The sequence below is a fragment of the Heterodontus francisci genome, chromosome 2, assembly GCF_036365525.1.
Source record: "Heterodontus francisci isolate sHetFra1 chromosome 2, sHetFra1.hap1, whole genome shotgun sequence".
Taxonomy (NCBI): domain Eukaryota; kingdom Metazoa; phylum Chordata; class Chondrichthyes; order Heterodontiformes; family Heterodontidae; genus Heterodontus; species Heterodontus francisci.
In genome coordinates this window covers 160,598,601-160,620,124 of record NC_090372.1, presented here as the reverse complement: position 1 = coordinate 160,620,124, position 21,524 = coordinate 160,598,601, and the positions used below count along the sequence as shown (strand labels likewise).

General features: G+C 42.3%; 1 protein-coding gene across 4 annotated transcripts in view; it reads right to left on the bottom strand.

Moving 5' to 3' along the window:
* The window catches only part of rundc3b (RUN domain containing 3b), a 174,492-nt gene that overhangs the window by 135,481 nt on the left and 17,487 nt on the right, over nt 1-21,524 (bottom strand). For all 4 annotated transcript variants that reach the window (XM_068013114.1, XM_068013088.1, XM_068013096.1 and 1 more), the window contains exon 2: nt 9,902-10,017. In XM_068013114.1, coding sequence (XP_067869215.1) covers nt 9,902-10,017 — 116 coding nt within the window. The remainder of the gene's footprint in view (nt 1-9,901; nt 10,018-21,524) is intronic.

The following is a 21,524-nucleotide window of genomic DNA, read 5'->3' as shown; positions in this document are numbered from 1 at the left end:
TGAAGGTAAATCCACATTTGATATGTGGGAGGCTTTTAAAGAGAGGTTGATTAGCGTGCAGGAGAGACATGTTCCTGTGAAAATGAGGGATAGAAATGGCAAGATGAGGGAACCATGGATGACAGGTGAAATTGTGAGACTAGCTAAGAGGAAAAAGGAAGCATACATAAGGTCTAGGCGGCTGAAGAAAGACGAAGCTTTGAAAGAATATCGGGATTGTAGGCGCAATCTGAAACGAGGAATTAAGAGGGCTAAAAGGGGTCATGAAATATCTTTGGCAAAGGGTTAAGGAAAATCCCAAAGCCTTTTATTCATATATAAAGGAGCAAGAGGGTAACTAGAGAAAGGATTGGCCCACTCAAGGACAAAGGAGGAAAGTTATGCGTGGAGTCAGAGAAAATGGGTGAGATTCTAAATGAGTACTTTGCATCGGTATTCACCAAGGAGAGGGACATGACGGATGTTGAGGTTAGGGACAGATGTTTGATTACTCTAGGTCAAGTCGGCATAAGGAGGGAGGAAGTGTTGGGTATTCTAAAAGGCATTAAGGTGGACAAGTCCCCAGGTCCGGATGGGATCTATCCCAGGTTTCTGAGGGAAGCGAGAGAGGAAATAGCTGGGGCCTTAACAGATATCTTTGCAGCATCCTTAAACACGGGTGAGGTCCCGGAGGACTGGAGAATTGCTAATGTTGTCCCCTTGTTTAAGAAGGGTAGCAGGGAAAATCCAGGTAATTATAGATCGGTGAGCCTGACGTCAGTGGTCGGGAAGCATCATTTGGTAAAGGCAGAACCCGCAACAAGGATCCGTGCTGGGACCACTGTTGTTTGTGATATACATAAATGATTTGGAGGAAAGTATAGGTGGTCTGATTAGCAAGTTTGCAGACGACACTAAGATTGGTGGAGTAGCAGATAGTGAAGGGGACTGTCAGAGAATACAGCAGAATATAGATAGATTGGAGAGTTGGGCAGAGAAATGGCAGATGGAGTTCAATCAAGGCAAATGCGAGGTGATGCATTTTGGAAGATCCAATTCAAGAGTGAATTATACAGTAAATGGAAACGTCCTGGGGAAAATTGATGTACAGAGAGATTTGGGTGTTCAGGTCCATTGTTCCCTGAAGGTGGCAACGCAGGTCAATAGAGTGGTCAAGAAGGCATACGGCATGCTTTCCTTCATCGGACGGGGTATTGAGTACAAGGGTTGGCAGATCATGTTACAGTTGTATAAGACTTAGGTTTGGCCACATTTGGAATACTGCGTGCAGTTCTGGTCGCCACATTACCAAAAGGATGTAGATGCTTTGGAGAGGGTGCAGAGGAGGTTCACCAGGATGTTGCCAGGTATGCAGGGCGCTAGCTATGGAGAGAGGTTGAGCAGATTTGGATTATTTTCATTAGAAAGACGGAGGTTGAGGGGGGACCTGATTGAGGTGTACAAAATCATGAGAGGTATAGACAGGGTGGATAGCAAGAAGCTTTTTCCCCCAGAGTGGGGGGTTCAATTACTAGGGGTCACGAGTTCAAAGTGAGAAGGGAAAAGTTTAGGGGGGATATGCGTGGAAAGTTCTTTACGCAGAGGGTGGTGGGTGCCTGGAACGCATTGCCAGCGGAGGTGGTAGACGCGGGCACGATAGCGTCTTTTAAGATGTATCTAGACAGATACATGAATGGGCAGGAAGCAAAGAGATACAGACCCTTAGAAAATAGGCGACATGTTTAGATAGAGGATCTGGATCGGCGCAGGCTTGGAGGGTCGAAGGGCCTGTTCCTGTGCTGTAATTTTCTTTGTTCTTTGTTCTATGGGATGTAGGCATCACTGGCTAAGCCAGCATTTATTGTCCATCCCTAAATGCCCTTAAGATGGTGGTGGTGAGCTGCCTTCTTGAACCGTTGAGCTGTAGGTACAAAGAACAAAACAGCACAGGAACAGGCCATACGACCCTCCAAGCCTGCGCTGATCTTGATGCCTGCCTAAAATGATGCCTACACCCAGTGTTGTTAGGAAGGGAGTTCCAGGATTTTGACCCAGCAACACTGAAGGAACGGCGATAAAGTTCCAAGTCAAGATAGCGAGTGGCTTGGAGGGGAACTTGCAGGTGGTGGAGTTCCCATGCATCTGCTGCCCTGGTCCATCTAGGTGGTAGAGGTAGCGGATTGGGAAGGTGCTGTCAAAGGAGCCTTGGTGAGTTGTTGCAGTGCATCTTGTAGATGGTACACACTGCTGCCACTGTGCATCAGTGGTGAAGGGAGTGAATGTTGAAAGTGATGGATGAGGTGCCAAACAAATAGACTGCTTTGTCCTGGATGATGTCGAGCTTTGAGTGTTGTTGGAGCTGTATCCATCCAGGCAAGTGGAGAGTATTCCATCACAATCCAGACTTGTGCCTTGTCAACGGTGGATGGGCATTGGAGAATCGTGAGATGAGTTACTCACCACAGAATTCTTAGCATCTGAGCTGCTCTTGTAGCCACAGCATGTGTGTGGCTGGTCCAGTTCAGTTTCTGATCAATGGAAACCCCCAGGATGTTGATGGTGGGGGATTCAGCGATGGTAATTCCATTGAACATAAAGGGGAGATGGTCATTGCCTGGCATGAATGTTGCTTGCCACTTATGAGACCAAACCTGTCCAAGTCTCGCTGCATTTGGATATAGGCTGATCCAGTATCTGAGGAGTCGCAAATTATACAATCATCAGTGAACATCCCCACCTCTGACCTTATGATGGAGGGAAGGTCATTGATGAAGCAGCTGAAGATGGTTGGGCCTAGGACACTCAGCTGAGGAACTCCTGCAGTGATGACCTGGGACTGAGATGATGGTCCTACTGCAAGCACAACCATATTCCTTTGTGCTAGGTATGACTCCAACCAGCAGAGAGATGTCCCTGATTCCCATTTTTCTAGGGCTCCTTGATGCCGTACTCGGTCGAATGCTGTCTTGATATCAAGGCAATCACTCTCAACTCACCTCTGGAGTTCTAGTCTTTTGTTCATGTTTGGACCAAAGCCATAATGAGGCTGGTTACTTCCTCAAAGAACTAATAAATTAGCCAAATATGATTTCCTTTTCACAAAACCATGTTGGATCTGCCTGATTGCATTATGATTTGCTAAATGTCCTGTTATTACCTCCTTAAATAATGGATTCTAGTATTTCCCCAATGAAAGGTATTAGGCTAACCAGCCTATAGTTTCCTGCTTTCTGTCTCCCTCCTTTCTTGAATAGAGGTATTGTATTTACATAAAGACACTTGGGAGGAAAAAGGTTAATATTGGATGCATTTTGTTGCCAAAAAAACTTGGATAAGAAAATTATGATAATATATTGTACACTTGTTGACATATAAAAATTACTGACAGAAATAAAGTCAAATGCCAAGTTAACAGTTCGTTTGAGGACATTTAAGATCATAAGAACATAAAAAATAGGAGGTATAAGCCATTTAGCCCCTCAAGCTTGCCTCACCATTCAATAAGATCATGGCTGATGTGTCCCAGGCCTCAACTCTTCTTTCGGGCCTGCTCCTCATAACCCTCGACTCCCCGAGATTTCAAAAATCTATCTATCTATCTCCTCCTTAAATACATTTCGTGACCTAGCCTCCACAACTCTGAGGTAGAGAATTCCAGAGATTCACCACCATCAGAGAAGAAATTCCTTTGCATCTCAGGTTTAAATGTATGACCCCTTATTCTGTAAGCCGGAACAGGTTACTGAGTTGGATGATCAGCCATGATTATAATGAATGGTGGAGCAGGCTCGAAGGACTAAATAGCCTACTCCTGCTCCTATTTTCTATGTTTGTAGGGAACTATGTCCCCTAGTTCGAGATTCCCCAGCAGTGGAAACATATTCTCAACATCTACCCTGTCAAGCTCCCCTAGAATCTTGGATGTTTCAATAATATCACCTCATTCTTCTAAACTTCAATGAATAAAGGCCTAACCTGTTTAGCCATTCTTGATAAAAACAACCCCTTCATCCCAGGAATCAGCCTAGTGAATCTTTTCTGAACTGCCTCCAATGCTAATATATCCTTCCTTAAATACGGGGACCAAACTGTACACAGTACTCCAGATGTGGCCTCACCAACACCCTGTACATTTGTAACAAGACTTCCCTATTTTTAAACTCTAACCCCCTAGCAATAAAGACCAAAATTCCATTTGCCTTCCCAATAACTTGCTGCACCTGCATGCTAACTTAATGTGTTTCATGTACAGGAACACCCAGATCCCTCTGTACTACAGTATTTTGTAGTCTTTCTCCATCGAAATAATAATCTGCCTTTTTATTCTTCCTACCAAAGTGGATGACCTCACACTTTCCCACATTGAACTCAATCTGCCAAGTTTTTGCCCACTCACTTAACCTATCTATATCCCTTTGCAGATTCTTTGTGTCCTCATCACAACATGCCTTCCCACCTATTTTTGTATCAGCAAACTTGGATACACTACACTCTGTCCCTTCCTCCAAGTCATTAATATAGATAGTAAATAGTTGAGACCCTAGGACTGATCCTTGTGGCACCCCACTAGTTACAGCTTTCCAACCATCCCGACTCTGTCTTGTGTGTTAGCCAATCCTCAATCCATGCCCACACATTACCTCCAATAACCCAAGCTCTTATTTTGTGCAATAACCTTTTATGTGGCACCTTTTCAAACGCCTTCTGAAAATCCAAATACATGACATCTACCAGTTCCCCTTTATCCACTCTGCTTGTTATATCCTCAAAGAACTTTAACAAATTTGTCAAACATGATTTCCCTTTCATAAAACCATGCTGACTCTGTATGATTGCATTACATTTTTCTAAATGTCCTGCTATTTCTTCCTTAATAATGGACACTAGCATTTTCCCAATGACAGATGTTAAGCTAACTGGTCTATTGTTTCCTGCTTTCTGTCTCCTCCTTTCTTGAATAGGGGCGTCACATTAGCGGTTTTCCAATCTGCTGGTACCCTACCAGAATCCAGTGAGTTTTGGTATATTATGACCAATGTCTCCACTATCTCTGCATCCACTTCTTATAAAACCCTTGGATGCAGGCCATCAGGTCATAGTCATAGAGAGATACAGCACTGAAACAGGCCCTTCGGCCCACCGGGTCTGTGCCGACCCACAACCACCCATTTATACTAATCCTACATTAATCCCATATTCCCTACCACATCCCCACCACCTACCTACACTAGGGGCAGTTTACAATGGCCAACTTACCTATCAACCTGCAAGTCTTTGGCTGTGGGAAGAAACCGGAGCACCCGGCAGAAACCCACGCGGTCACAGGGAGAACTTGCAAACTCCGCACGGGCAGTACCCAGAATCGAACCCAGGTCACTGGAGCTCTGAGGCTGCGGTGCTAACCACTGCGACACTGTGGCACAATTCCTGGCGACGTGTCTGCCTTTAGTCCCAGTTTGTCAAACACCTTTTCCCTCATGATAGAGATTGTTACAAGTTCCTCCCTCCCATTTACACTTTGCTCGTCTATTATTGTTGGGATGTTTATAGTGTCCTCCACCATGAAGACCGATGCAAAATATTGGTTTAAATTAACTGCCATTTCCCTGTTCCCTGTTATTAATTTCCCAGTCTCATCCCACACTTACTTTAGCTACTCTCTTCCATTTTATATACCCATTGAAGCTCTTACTGTTTGTTTTTATATTTCTTGCCAATTGACTCTCAATCAATTTTCTCCCTATTTATTAGTTTTTTAGTCATCCGCTGCTGGTTTCTAAAAAATTCCCAATCCTCTGGCCTACCACTAGCTTTCGCCACTTTGTACACCTTAATTTTTGATTTGATACTCTCCTTAACTTCCTTTGTTATCCACGGGTGGTTCATCGTACTCGTCCAGTCCTTCCTTCTGACCGGAGTAAATGCTTGCTGAGTGTTATGAAATATCTGCTTAAAAGTCTGCCGCTGCTCATCTACTGACTTTCCCTTTAGTCTATTTTCCCAGCCCGCTTTAGACAACTCTTTCTTCATACCTCTGTAATTGCCCTTGTTTAAGTTGAAGACACTGGTTTGAGACCAGAGTTGCTCACCCTCAAACTGAAATTGAAATTCTACCATGTTATGATCACTTCCCCCTAGAGGATCCTTAACTACAAGATCTCTTATTAATCCTACCTCATTACACATTACCAAATCTAAAATAGCCTGTTCCCAGGAAGGTTCTGTAACGTATTGTTCGAAGAGATAATCCCTGATGCACTCTACAAATTTGTCTTCCATGTTACCCTTGCCAATTTGATTTGTCCAATCTATGTGCAGATTAAAATCACCCATGATAATTGCAGTGTCCTTCTTACATGCCTCCATTATTTCCTGATTAATACTTTGTCCTACAGAGAGAAAACTCCTCAGTGGCCTATAGACCACTACCACCCATGATTTCTTTCCCTTGCTATTCCTTATTTCCACCCAAACTGATTCTACATCACGATTTAGATTTTAGATTTAGAGATACAGCACTGAAACAGGCCCTTCGGCCCACCGAGTCTGTGCCGACCATTAACCACCCATTTATATTAATCCTACACTAATCCCATATTCCTACCACATCCTCACCTGTCCCTATATTTCCCCTACCACCTACCTATACTAGTGACAATTTATAATGGCCAATTCACCTATCAACCTGCAAGTCTTTTGGCTGTGGGAGGAAACCGGAGCACCCGGAGGAAACCCACGCAGACACAGGGAGAACTTGCAAACTCTACACAGGCAGTACCCAGAATTGAACCCGGGTCGCTGGAGCTGTGAGGCTGCGGTGCTAACCACTGCGCCCCCCAAATCTATTAACCTATATCATTATTTTCAACTGCACTGATCCCTTCCTTTAACAACGAAGCTGCCCCACCTCCTTTTCCTTTCTGCCTATTCTTCCGGAACATCGAATATCCTCGAACATTGAGTTTCCAGTCCTGGTCATCTGCAACCATGTCTCTGTGATAGCTATCAAATCATCATTTATTTTTATTTGTGCCGTCAGCTCATCCATCTTGTTACAAATGCTACATGCCTTCAGATAAACAGCCTTAAGCTTTGACTTTTTAATCATTTTTACCTACTCTGGTTCTAATTTCTGCTGTACTCTTATGCTTGTATTCTCTTTCCCTTCCTGTCACACTCTAATTAATGTGTGCCCCTTCACTACCCTGCACCTCTGCTCTCACGTTACTTTTCGACTTTTTAAACTTCCCCTCAATTGAACCCTCCCCCCTACTATTTAGTTTAACAGCTCCAGCACTTTTCTTCCCACATTAACACCCAGTGTTCAGATTTCCTTTAAAACCTGGGACTGTTGTTGGTATTTCCAGGACTCAATATATTCACAGATCTGTATATGCACTGTTACACTCCAGATTTGGGAGGAAACAAGAAGGTTGGTGGGCAAGGGCGATATTATGTGTGGAGCCACGGGAAATGGGTGAGGTCTTAAATGAATACTTCTCGCCTGTATTTACCGTGGAGGTGGTCATGGAAGCTAGTGACTTCAAGGGAGGGAACAGCGATATCCTGGAGCATATCAACATTACAAAGGAGGTGGTGTTGGAGGTCTTGAAGCGCATAAAGGTGGATAAATCCCCAGGGCCTGACCAGGTGTATCCTAGGATGCTATGGGAAGCAAAGGAGGAAATTGCTGGGGCCCTGGCAGAGATTTTTGTATCATCGTCAGCCATGGGTGAGGTACCGGAAGACTGGAGGATAGCTAATGTTGTGCCTTTATTTAAGAAGGGCAGCAGGGATAAACCAGGGAACTACAGGCCGGTGAGCCTTACATCAGTGGTGGGAAAGTTATTGGAAGGGATTCTGAGAGACAGGATTTATATGCATCTGGAAAGGCAAGGTCTGATTAGGGATAGTCAGCATAGCTTTGTGCATGGGAAATAATGTCTCACGAATTTCATTGAGTTTTTTGAGGAGGTGACCAAGAGGAATGATGAGGGCAGGGTGATGAACATTGTCTACATGGACTTTAGCAAGGCCTTTGACAAGGTCCCGCATTGTAGACTGGTCCAGAAGGTTTGAACACATGGGACCCAGGGTGAGCTAGCCAATTGGATACAAAATTGGCTTGGTGATAGGAGGCAGAGGGTGGTAGTGGAGGGTTGTTTTTCAGATTGGAGGCCGGTGACCAGTGGTGTGTCGCAGGGATCGGTGCTGGGCCCTCTGTTGTTTGCCATATATATTAATGACTTGGATGTGAATGTAAGGGGCATGATTAGTAAGTTTGCAGATGACACCAAAATTGGTGGTATAGTGGACAGTGAAGAGGTTGTCTAAAGTTACAACAGGATATAGATCAACTGGGAAAGTGGGCAAGGGAGTGGCAAATGGAATTTAATGCAGACAAGTGTGAAGTGATGCATTTTGGGAGGTTAAACCAGGGCAGGACATATACAGTGAATGGCAGGGCCCTGGGGAGTGTTGTTGAGCAGACACACCTTGGGGTGCAAGTACATAGTTCCCTGAAAGTGGCAACACAGGTAGACAGGGTGGTGAAGAAGGCGTATGGCATGCTTGCCTTCATCGGCAGAGGCATTGAGTACAAGAGTTGGGACATCATGTTTCAGTTGTACATAACATTGGTGAGGCCGCATTTGGAGTACGGTGTGTAGTTCTGGTCGCCGCACTACAGGAAAGATGTGATTAAGCTAAAGAGGGTGCAGAAAAGATTCACAAGGATGTTACCTGGTTTGGAGGGCTTGAATTATAAAGAGAGATTGGATAGGCTGGGTCTGTTTTCCCTGGAGCGAAGGAGGCTGAGAGAGAACATGATAGAGGTATATAAAATTATGAGAGGCACAAATAGGGTAAATCGCCAGAGCCTGTTTCCCATGGTAGGGGTGACTAAAACTAGAGGGCATAGATTTAAGGTGAGAGTGAGGAGATTTAAAGGGGATCAAAGGGGTACATTTTTCACACAAAGAATAATGGGTATCTGGAATGAGCTGCCTGAGGAGGTGGTGGAGGCAGAAACAGTAGCGACATTTAAGAGGCATCTGGACAGGTATTTGAATGAGCAAGGCATAGAGGGATATGGAATTAATGCAGGCAGGTGAGATTAGTATAGATAGGCATTATGGTCGGCATGGACGCGGTGGGCCGAAGGGCCTGTTTCTATGCTGTACGACTCTATACTTAAATCAAAACAAAAATAACCTTCCCATTTTGACACACTCTACAACTTACTTGTGGAATAACTTCCAAAATATTTTGTTTCCATTTCCCACTTGTACCAGCTGGAGATGGAACATTGGACATTAGGCAGTGTAAATGTTTGTTTGGCTCGCACTATCCCTCCTCCAGAATTTGTCATTTCTTATACACCACTATTAAAATTCACAAAAGCAATGGAGTTTATTCAAGTTCAAGATCATTCAAATTTACAAACTTTGTGAAATTTCAGTATTACAGAACACTGCAACATTGCTATTTGATGCGTTCCACAACTCAAAATATGGTAACATTTCTGTGGAGAGAGAAGCAGAATTAACGTTTCAGCTCTGTGACCTTTCATCAGAAGTTCATCAGAAGGTAGTACTGATGAAAGGTCACAGACATGAAACATTAACTCTGCTTCTCTCTCCACAGATGCTGCCTGACCTGCTGAGTATTTCCAGCACTTTGTTTTTATTTCAGATTTCCATCATCTGCAGTATTTTGCTTTTATTACAGTACAATTTCTGCTCAGCCTGAATTTTCACTTACTTCCCCATTCCAGCCACTAGTAAAGTTTATAAATCTATTAATATCCACACTAAAAGTCCTGATACCAACTCTGATGCCCACCATGCATTTGATAAATAAAAGCAACCCAGTTGGCTAATTCACATTTATTACTATATGTGCACAGAGCAGATAATGTTACCTTTGAGACGATGGCTCAGGACTTGCTCTAAAATAGCTGCAAAGTTTGTAAATTCTGAACATGAGTCGTCAATGGTCTCAAAACAGGAGCGATCAATTAGAGTCTTGACAGAAAACCTGCAAAATGAAAACAAAGCAGGTAAAATACACATTGTTAAGATTCAAATACAGCAGGTGGTGAAAAGATAAAAGCACTCTGCAACAACAAAAAGAAAGGGCGACATATGCCAGCAGTTGAGTGTTTAAGCTGACACTCAGCTGGTTAGCATTTCATTAGGAAAAAAAACTTATTCACTGGAATTGGAGGTTGCCAGTATCAGAGAAGCAGACCAGTTAGAAAGTGGGACCAGAGCCCGTCAAGACTAGACATTACTTTTTCCTATAATAAAATCAGAAAGTGCTGGAAACACTCAGCAGGTTTGGCAGCATCTGTGGAGAGAGAAACAGAGTTAACATTTCAGGTCGATAACCTTTCATCAGAACCAGATGAAAGCACCGATGCTGGCATCGATGAAGCTTGGAAGCCACCAAGCTCTATCATCTATGAAGCAGCAGAAGCATCATTTGGTAAAGGCAGAACCCGCAACAAGGATTGGTTTGAGATCTGCTCAGCTGAGGTGGTGATATCTGTGATTGATGGAAAAAAAAACAAAGCCTACATGACACACAACATAAACCTAACAGCTAAGACAGCGCACGAACTGAAAATAGCCAAGACAGCCGTGCAAAGGACAGGGAGATACTGTGCAAACAAATACAGGATCAACTTATGTCAAGAAACATTTCCTTTAAATGGTCATTATCAGGGCCATTGGTTTACAGTGGCTGAATAGTCTATTTCTATTTTTAATTCATGGGCTTTTTAATAGCATTCTGAGGGCCGCATTCTGTGATTCAATTGCATTGAAAACTACAAACCACAAGATTGCCCAATTCTAGACAACTTAACAAATAGACATTGAGTATTGCTGAAAATAGAGATATGTTGTCAAAGCTTTTTGTCTTGCACTCATCAGAACATAGAAACATAGAAAAATAAGAGCACGAGTAGGCCATTCATTTATTTATTCATTCATTTAGAACCATCTGCAAGAATACCAATGTAAGGGAAAATAACAACTTTATACTTTATGAGAAGAGAGTACTGATTGGTTGGAAAGTCAACTCTGATTGGTAGAGGCATTGCCATGGAAAATGCACCAATTTATGGTGACTGACAGTTAACTGCCAAGCCTCTGGAGGCACAATATCCAGTGCCGCCATCCATGAATTTTCAAAATCGTGCCCGCACCCCTTCCCAACCCCACCAGTAATTGAAAGTCCCAGCCACACTATTTGGCCCAACTGGTCTGTGCCAGTGTTAATGCTCCATACAAGCCTCCTCTCAACCTACTTGATCTCACCCCATCAATATATCCTTCTATTTCTTTTTCCTTCATGTAATGTTCTAGCTTTCCCTTAAATGCATTTATACTATTCAGCTCAACTATTCCACATGGTAGCAAGTTCAACATTCTAACCACTTTCTAGGTAAATAAATGTCTCTTGAATCCTTTATTGGATTTATTAGTAGTAAAGCAAAGACACATTAAATAAGAATGATTACAACTATCTGCACAAAATACAATAAAGGAATCGTTGTGCAACATGAGGGACTTGTTCCCCATGGAACTTTGTTCAGCACTCTGCAGATGACTGAAGGTGCACTCTATGCTGATGCTACCAGACAGTACTGAGAGAAGATGAAACACTGAGCATTAAATTGGAAAGGCAGCCACATGCACTGCATCAAATTGCCAATTCCCCACTTTGGCCAAATAATTGGTCTGTACTACATTAAACTAATGCAACTACATGCGAGGTCAACCCAACTGAATTTTCCATCTAATTTAAGGGATTTGGCTACACTCCATGTCCTTGCTTATTAATATGGCATGAACCCCTGAATAATCTGGAGAATCCAGAGCTCTTAAAAGGCTACTGTACTTACAACAAGGCCAACTCTGGTGAAGACTGCTTGCTGTGCAATGATGATGTCTTAAAGAACTGCAAGAACATCCCCATTCGTGGGGTTCAGGAAAGTGGCTACTTTGAGCAGAATGAAGTCCTTCTAATAGAACTGTAAAGCAGACATGGCAGGAGATGGCAAATAGAGTGAATCAACCATCGAGGAAAATACACGAAAGTGTTCTTAGGACTGCAGAAGAGTATCATAAGAGTCAATAAGTAGTGCCCACAGAAAGAAAATGCATTCTCATTCTCCACTTGTATCAAGCACTCAGCCTGTGACATGTTCCCACATCAGTAAAGTACAATGCAAAGCACTATGCCCAATGCTCATATCACACCACTTGGACTACAATCCTAGTGAAACTGCAACTCCAACTTGGTGGCAAAGACCGAGGCTTTCACTCAGAATTTTTGCATGCTTTTTCACTCACTCAATGTAACTCCTCATAATGACTTGCAAACCTTCCACACCAAACAGAACACAGCCTGGGCATAAGACTACACCTAATGCAGAAATTCCCTAAGTGCTTTCTATGGTAGGAGAAGGCTGTCCAGAGCACTCACATATAGACTCAAACTGGAAAAGATCATCTAAACTGAGAATATTTTATTTTTCCCACCTGTCTTGCCTTTCCTATGTGGAGCATAATTTACTATTTCCCAGAAATTTCCACTAGACCCTTAACAGGTGGGTATCACATGGTGCCAATTAGCCTGGCCTCCCTCCGTGTTCCTCCTCATAACAGCGGTAAAGGGAATAATAGTCTCCTTTGGTGAACGTATTCTAATGAAAAAGAAACGTGAAGGCACTCGGTATCAGAGCCAATACTGAGCATATCAGCAACTTTGAGCTGCAGTAAGGAGCAAGTCCTAAGGAAGAGTTTTTGATGGTGGCCTTTAACTACACTTTCGCTTGGCTATCAGCAAGCAGCAACACTGCTTTTATACGGTCAGTAATTCAGACAGGTGGGCCACTGGCATTAGAGTCAGAGAGAGATACAGCACTGAAACAGGCCCTTCGGCCCACCGAGTCTGTGCCGACCATCAACTACCCATTTATACTCTTCTCTTCTTTGGCCTCCTTATCTCGAGAGACAATGGATACGCGCCTGGAGGTGGTCAGTGGTTTGTGAAGCAGCGCCTGGAGTGGCTATAAAGGCCAATTCTAGAGTGACAGGCTCTTCCACAGGTGCTGCAGAGAAATTTGTTTGTTGGGGCTGTTGCACAGTTGGCTCTCCCCTTGCGCCTCTGTCTTTTTTCCTGCCAACTACTAAGTCTCTTCGACTCGCCACATTTTAGCCCCGTCTTTATGGCTGCCCGCCAGCTCTGGCGATTGCTGGCAACTGACTCCCACGACTTGTGATCAATGTCACAGGATTTCATGTCGCGTTTGCAGACGTCTTTAAAGCGGAGCAATGGATGGCCGGTGGGTCTGATACCAGTGGCGAGCTCGCTGTACAATGTGTCTTTGGGGATCCTGCCATCTTCCATGCATCTCACATGGCCAAGCCATCTCAAGCGCCGCTGACTCAGTAGTGTACACAAGCTGGGGGTACTAATCATACATTAATTTCCCTCTCACATCCCTACCTTCCCTCAATTCTCCTACCACCTACCTACACTAGGGGCAATTTACAATAGCCAATTTACCTATCAACCTGCAAGTCTTTGGCATGTGGGAGGAAACCGACGCAGGTCACAGGGAGAACTTGCAAACTCCTCACAGGCAGTATCCAGAACTGAGCCATGGTCACTGGAGCTGCGAGGCTGTGGTGCTAACCACTGCGCCACCGGAAATAGGACATTTCAGTGCCAACAGAAAATTAAATCATATTTACATGAGGTGGGCAGGATCATAGCCAGAGGAAATCAACAGGTGGAGTAGCAGATAGTGAAGGGGACGGTCAGAGAATACAGCAGAATATAAATAGATTGGAGAGTTGGGCAGAGAAATGGCAGATGGAGTTCAATCAAGGCAAATGCGAGGTGATGCATTTTGGAAGATCCAATTCAAGAGTGAATTATACAGTAAATGGAAAAGTCCTGGGGAAAATTGATGTACAGAGAGATTTGGGTGTTCAGGTCCATTGTTCCCTGAAGGTGGCAACGCAGGTCAATAAAGTGGTCAAGAAGGCATGCTTTCCTTCATCGGACGGGGTATTGAGTACAAGGGTTGGCAGGTCATGTTACCGCTGTATAAGACTTTGGTTCGGCCACATTTGGAATACTGCGTGCAGTTCTGGTTGCCACATTACCAAAAGGATGTAGATGCTTTGGAGAGGGTGCAGAGGAGGTTCACCAGGATGTTGCCTGGTATGCAGGGCGCTAGCTATGAAGAGAGGTTGAGCAGATTAGGATTATTTTCATTAGAAAGACGGAGGTTGAGGGGGGACCTGATTGAGGTGTACAAAATCATGAGGGGTATAGACAGGGTGGATAGCAAGAAGCTTTTTCCCCAGAGTGGGGGATTCAATTACTAGGGGTCACGAGTTCAAAGTGAGAGGGGAAAAGTTTAGGGGGGATATGCGTGGAAAGTTCTTTACGCAGAGGGTGGTGGGTGCCTGGAACGCGTTGCCAGCGGAGGTGGTAGACGCGGGCACGATAGCGTCTTTTAAGATGTATCTGGACAGATACATGAATGGGCAGGAAGCAAAGAGATACAGACCCTTAGAAAATAGGCGTCATGTTTAGATAGAGGATCTGGATCGGCGCAGGCTTGGAGGGCCGAAGGGCCTGTTCCTGTGCTGTAATTTTCTTTGTTCTTTGTTCAGTACTAGGCCCCGTTGGCTTATTTTCCCATTCCAATCACCCTAAACCTGTCACAAAACAGCAAGTAAATGGGACAAAAATCTACCCCAAAAGACACTATTTAGGATTAAATAAAGAACTGGCATTTAAAGTCAGAAAGTTTATGGATAGGTAGCAAAACTTTTTAAATTCTTTTTCATAGTTTTAAATTTTAAAACAGAACAGCTTCACAATCTTGAAAAAAAAAATCACTTTAAATAACAGACCCTGGGCACTGGGAAAGTTAATCTACTCAGAGGCAAGGAAAAAAATTCTTTCATCAGTACCGTGAGCGTATTTGTTAGCATGAAGCAAAACATTAGAAACAGAAAAGATTTTTGGTGCTATTGGCACCAAAGGAAAAGAAAATGGAGAAATTACATAGAAGGACTGGAGAAGAAATAAAATCAATTTTATAGCAAAATTTCAAATAGAATTAGGACTTTATATACTTTTAAGATTTAAGGCTTTAAAATATTATGACATTTGTATTTCAGTGCTTTACATCACTGGTCACACCCAATATGCACAACCACAGTATACAAATGAAAATAAAACACACTTAGCATCTATTGTTGCATGAGGGCTGCAGTGAGGAGGAGGGTATTAAAGTAAGCTGGGAGACATTTTTACTCTGCTGTAAAAAAAAAAGACATATCCATAACCCAAAATCAGCTGCATATGTGCTCTCAGCAGAACACTTCTGTTGCTGTACTGTGTGTAACTGATTCATTCTATTAATTCATCAACTGCTGGTTGAAGAAAAAAAAGCTCAGGACTTATGAACCATTCTGCAATCAACAAACTAGGGTTGTCAGCCCTCCAGGATTGACTATCATTTACAGAAATTGAGTTAATTAATTTCCCAGACATCCCTGTGAACAACTTAGCAATGTTTAAAAAAAATGTTTATTTAATTTTCTTTGAACACTTTCATTTATTAGTTATAATAAACATTGGAGATGGGTTAAAATGGCCGTTTGACTGGTCAGAGCAGTGAACGTAAGCGATCTCATGTTGAAATCTTCAGGAATACATGCAACCAAAGTTGACATCCCTACAACCAGTTCCTCTCTTGCCTATACTCTCTGGTCTCTAGCAACCCCTGAACATCTTAAGGAGATTTAATGCAAGTCATCTGACCTGAATGGACTATAAGTTTCAAACCGTGGTCGATGTAGTGTATTGAGAATTGCATGGTGAATTTGGTCCACTTAAGGCTACCATACACACATACCAGCAGAGGGAGTCTGGAATGATAATAAAAGGAATCTATGTTTAAAAGCATGTGCAGCAGTTCTGCGTCTTACCGACTCAGGCTGAATATTACTGTTCTTCCCAAGAATATCACAATTGAGAGAGAGTCTGTGAGGCCATCAGATTTCTATTAATCAGAGGTGGACACAGTCTGAAGAACGTTTTTTGAAAAACATTTGTTGCCTTACTAGCATGTTATTTGTGTCACGTACTGGTAAACACATTTTTCTATGTGTTATTGTCTTGTTTGGATAGTGGAGATGGTCTTTCAGAAGCTAGGACAAAGCATTACCCAGGAAATGTCTTTTCTACGTAACAGTGACTGCACTCCAAAAAAAATAATGAACTCAGTATAAAGTGATTTGGCATATCCCAAAGAAGTGATAAAATGCTGTGCAAGAGGTTCTTCCTTTATTTGCAGCAGGTCCCTTGGACAAGTTCATCACTCTGAATGAGTACCCCATGTTGAAATATTTAAAAATCACAGCATTAGATGTGGACCATTGGTGACTTTCTCTGGTAAATTTATGATATGCTTCCCTCCGATGTTTTCATATCATCTTGAAATGCCAGTCAAATTATTTCAAGTCCTTCAAGAAGGGACAGTAAACCTAGTTATTGGAACATTCAGCAATTCCATCCTACCGTCTTGAATTCGGGTATAACCAATACAATGTCTGGTTTCAATTGCAATACAACTGAAATATGGGGCCCAGTGGAATGGTCAGTTCTGCAGCAATTTGACAATGTTTACAGCTTCCAATATCATTCTGGCAATATACTAACCCCTGTAGAGAATGTGTTCAGTTTCTGAAATAGTTTTGAAAAAATTATCTGTACAGACATATTCCATTGCGGCTTCAAACTAGTGATGTAACTGTAATGTTGGGTATGGGATATGCAAAAGCAGCAGAGAGAAAATTTCAAGTTTGGAGTTAAATCAATTCATTGTCTAAAAATGGTAACTGCATGTCATGACCTTACTGGGGTGTTCTGCTCTCATCTACTCAATCATGATAGCATTTGCCTATTGTTCTTTTGAATCGAACTGATTTGATTTGAGTTCTGAAGAGCATTCCCAGCAGAATCTCTAGCTCAGGGAATTCATCAAGTCTACCTTTGCTAAGTATTCATTCAATCAACCCATATTGCATGTGCATTAGCTCTAAAACTGACACTTCACAATCGGGAAAGCTCAAGTAATTCTAGTCCTGGAGAACATCTAAAATCAAAGAATTCCATTACACGGAGGGATAATATACTGTGGGTGCTCTGAAAGAAAGCCAGTAGATGCCCAAGTATCTGACACCAGTGAATACTATTAACGTGAAGTGTTACTGCCTACATGGCACATTTGTAACCAGCTGGAGCCATCTTTACACATAAAAAACTCACTCCACATGTAAAGGTATCAAATTAATTTCCTATCCCTTATCTAGCTTGTTTCATATGCCATTAAAATAGCCATATGGGTCTTCATGTGGACTAGTATTAAAAATGTCTCCATATGCAAGTCTGACTGCATCAAGAAGAGTGCATGCATCAGCAGTTAGTATCGTACACTGTATTAACCACTAACAGGTCATCTCAGCAAATCCCATCTCAAAATAAAGTCTCCACTTCTTAAAAAGAAAAATTAAAGCTTTTGCCCCAAAATAAAAAATGTCACCCTACCCCAAAACTAAATCTAAACCCAATCCTCATCTTAACAAAAGGATGTTTAGAAGATTGATTCCCTGAATCACCCGTGCCCAGCAGGAAGCCATGTTTGAAAATCAGAACTATCATTTTGTAATGTTTTCTCCAATTCATACTCCTTGCAACCTTTGCTGCCTCCTAGGAGTGCAGAATCACCAACCCACTCCACATATTCTCACATGACTCCACAGGACATGTTTTGTGTCATAGGTGGAAGACTTGCTCCTAAATGAAGGAGAAAGCCAGAAAGAAGTGAATTTGTACAAGTGCATCGTGACATCTCTGAGAAAGCATTTGAATTCTTCTTTCTTATGGCAGATGTTGATAAATAGCAACTATAATTTTACATTCAGGTGGTCAAGCCAGATAATTGTGTCAGGAGTAGAAGTGTGTATCATTGTGATGCCTCCTTCTTATGTGTGAATCAGGCATCGAGTTGTTATATGTTCCATGGTTTCTTCTTGGTGACCACAGTCATAATCATAGGAGAGTTTTTAAATTTTCTATTTGTGCATCAAGAACCCACATCTTCCATAGTTTGCGCAGATGCAGTTTGGGGTTGCCCATGAGCTTTGCTGAAGATTGAAGCCAGGGATCTTCCATGTCAGATCTTTCACAAGGTGTTTTTTGTGACATCTTGTGAAATCCATTTGGCTTTCCAAGCTGCATCAGCGTTGAAGTCACGTTGGCTTCAGTCATTTCGAATTAGGGGTTCGATGCTGCTCCCTTATCTTGATAATGGTGATCTATGTGGCTTCTTCTTCAGTTGGGAGAGGAAGATGTCAATCTGTTATTAGATTCTTCATGTATATGGCCAGGCCATATTTCCGTGATCATGGCTACTCATGAGGTTGTATCCATGGATATAGTCGCAGTTGGCCTGTTAGTCACTGGGGCCATAGATCTCTTGGTGCATGAGGATGTTGTTATGCATCTTCAAAATATTTGCGAGACACTCGCCCAAGAAAGCCCCTCGATATTGAGCTGGCGTATTCTTGTTTCAGAACCTATCAGGTGACTTGCTTGGCCCTGAAGAGGACCATAATGGTGCTTGAGTTGTTGTTTTGAAGACTGGAAGATCATTGATTGTGGATCGGAGTGGAAGATGGCAGCCTTCACGCAGCCCACTCTGTTAAGTGAAAAATCACGATTCTAATGCCACTGACCTGTCAACTGAGCATCAATCAACAATCTCCCAGTCTTCAGAGCAACAACTCAAGTCACTGTGAAGAGAAAAACAGAGTTAACGTTTCAGTTCTGATGAAAGGTCACAGACCTAAAACGTTAACTCTATTTCTCTCTCCATGGATGCTGCCAGACCTGCTGTGTATTTCCAGCACTTCATTTTTATATCAAACTTCCAGCATCTGCAGTATTTTGCTTTTACTCAAGTGCATTTGAATGACAGGTGAAGTTATGACACACAATCATGCTCATGCATTTTCTTGAGACAGATTTTACCCCCTTATTTTCAAAATTAGCTATTCATCAATTGTGCTGATGCATCCCCCTCACCTTGAAAAAAACAGAATCAACTGTGTTTGTTGTATAACTCTCTTGCCAGTGCCTGTGCCTCTGACTCAGGTTGCAATCCAAGCTTGAAAAAAAAGTTTCTCTCCTATTCTGTGCTTTATAACCTTATTAAGTAATCTTCTCTGTGCAAAATCTAGGCACAGTAAATCTACTGAGTTCATCTTAAAGTGTCATGCATACTTAAAATTAAAATGAACATAAATCATTTTTACAATTCTCAAACTCTCAGGGTAGTGCAACCAATTTTAGTGGCAGACCATTCAGAACAAAACTATATACCAACCATATTATTTCCTAAAAAAATTAATCACAAATTTTCAATATAATCACTAAAAAATTCATTATATTCATTAAATCTTCATTGTGGGCATCATACATACTAGCATGCACCATCCACAGGCATCTGTGGATTTAACATTTACCAAAGACATAAAGGGATATGTTGGGAAAAAGGCATTGATGTGGATGATCAGCCACGATCACATTGAATGGTGGAGCAGGCTTGATGGGCTGAATGGCCTACTCCTGCTCCTATGTTCCTATCTGTGCTGACAGCCATTTTTCAGAAAAAAATTGCTAAATGGATTAAAAATGACTCCATAGAATAATTTCAATGGGTTCAGATATCATTAGCTCTTATGATTTAGCAACTACAAACATAATCAATAAGTGGTTTACAGTGACTGAATAAATTAATTCCATTTTAATCATGTGGAATTTTTATCAACGTTCTGGGGATTGCCTTCTGTGATTTAATTTGTTTATCCTGTGAAAATAGTAAACCTTGCTGATGATCATTCCCAGATTGCAATAATTACTCTAATTCAAGATCACATCAAACCATGTGACTAGATCATTAGTACTGGAGCTTTGCCACAAATCTCAGCCCTCATTCAGACCCATGAGACCTAAAATAAATGGAGAATGGGTGTGCTAACTAACCTACAGGGCAACCATGTTGTTCTGCCTCCAAGAGGGTGTTCAGCAAAATTCACGTCAATTTGCAATTTGTACTGACTGAAACTACTAATTAGAGAAACTATAATTTGCACTTCTTAAAAAGAAACACTCCAAAGGAAGCAAATGCTTTAAATCGGCACTGAAGCGCATTACTCCTAATTGTTGACACAGATGAAAGGATAAAATTTTCAGGAGACTTTTAAGATGGAAGAGGAGTATGAAGATGGGTTACAGAGTCAGAAGCACAGAAGGTGGCCATTTGGCTCTTCGCGTCTGTGTCAACTCTCCGAAAGAGCAGTTTACCTAGTGCCACTCCCTGACCTTCTGCCCGTAGCCCAGCACATTCTTCCTTTTCAGACAACAATTCAATTCCCTCTTGAATTAAAGCAATGTGGATGCTGGAAATCGGAAATAAAAACAGAAAGTGGTGGAAATACACAGCAGGTCTGTGGAGAGAGAAACAGAGTCAATGTTTCAGATCTGTGACCCTTCATCAGAAACGTTAACTCTGTTTCCCTCTCCACAGATGCTGCCAGACCTGCTGAGTATTTCCAGCACTTTCTGTTTTTATTCCTCTTGAATGCCTTGATTCAACCTACCTCCACCACACTATGAGGCTGTGCATTCCAGATCCTAACCACTCGCTATGTGAAAAAAGTTTTTCCTCATGTTGCTATTGCTTCTTTTGGCAACTATCTTAAATCTGTGCCCTCTTGTTCTCAATCCTCCCACCAATGGGAATAGTTTCTCCCTATCGATGCTGTCCAGGCCCTTCATGATTTTGAATACTTCTATCAAGTCTCCTCTTAACTTTCTCTTCTCCAAGGAAAACAGTCCCAACTTCTCCAATCTATCCACATAATCGAAGTTCCTCATCCCTACATTCTCATGAACCATTTCTGCACTTTCTCCAATATCTTCACATCTATCCTAAAGTGTGGTGCCCAGAACTGGACACAATATTACAGTTGAGGCCGAACCAGTGTTCTATACAAGTTTAAAACAAATTCCTTGCTTTTGTACATTATACCCCTATTAAATGAAGCCTAGGATGCAATATGCTGTATTAACTGCCCTCTCAAACTATCCTGCCACCTTCAATGAATCATGCACACATATACCCAGGTCCCTCTGCTCCTGCACCCGCTTTAGAATTGCACTCTTTATTTTATATTGTCTCCCGGTGCTCTTCCCATCAAAATGAATCACTTCACACTTTAGGGAGCAAGTTCCAAAGAAAATGGCAAAGCATTGGTGGGAGGGAAGGTATAGGAGGCCAGAGTCAGATGGCCAAAAGACAGGCTGGAGTATTGAGACGGAGGAAAGCAGTGTGGAGCTTATTAACCTTGTCTGAATTAGCTCTGGGGAGAACCCTTTTG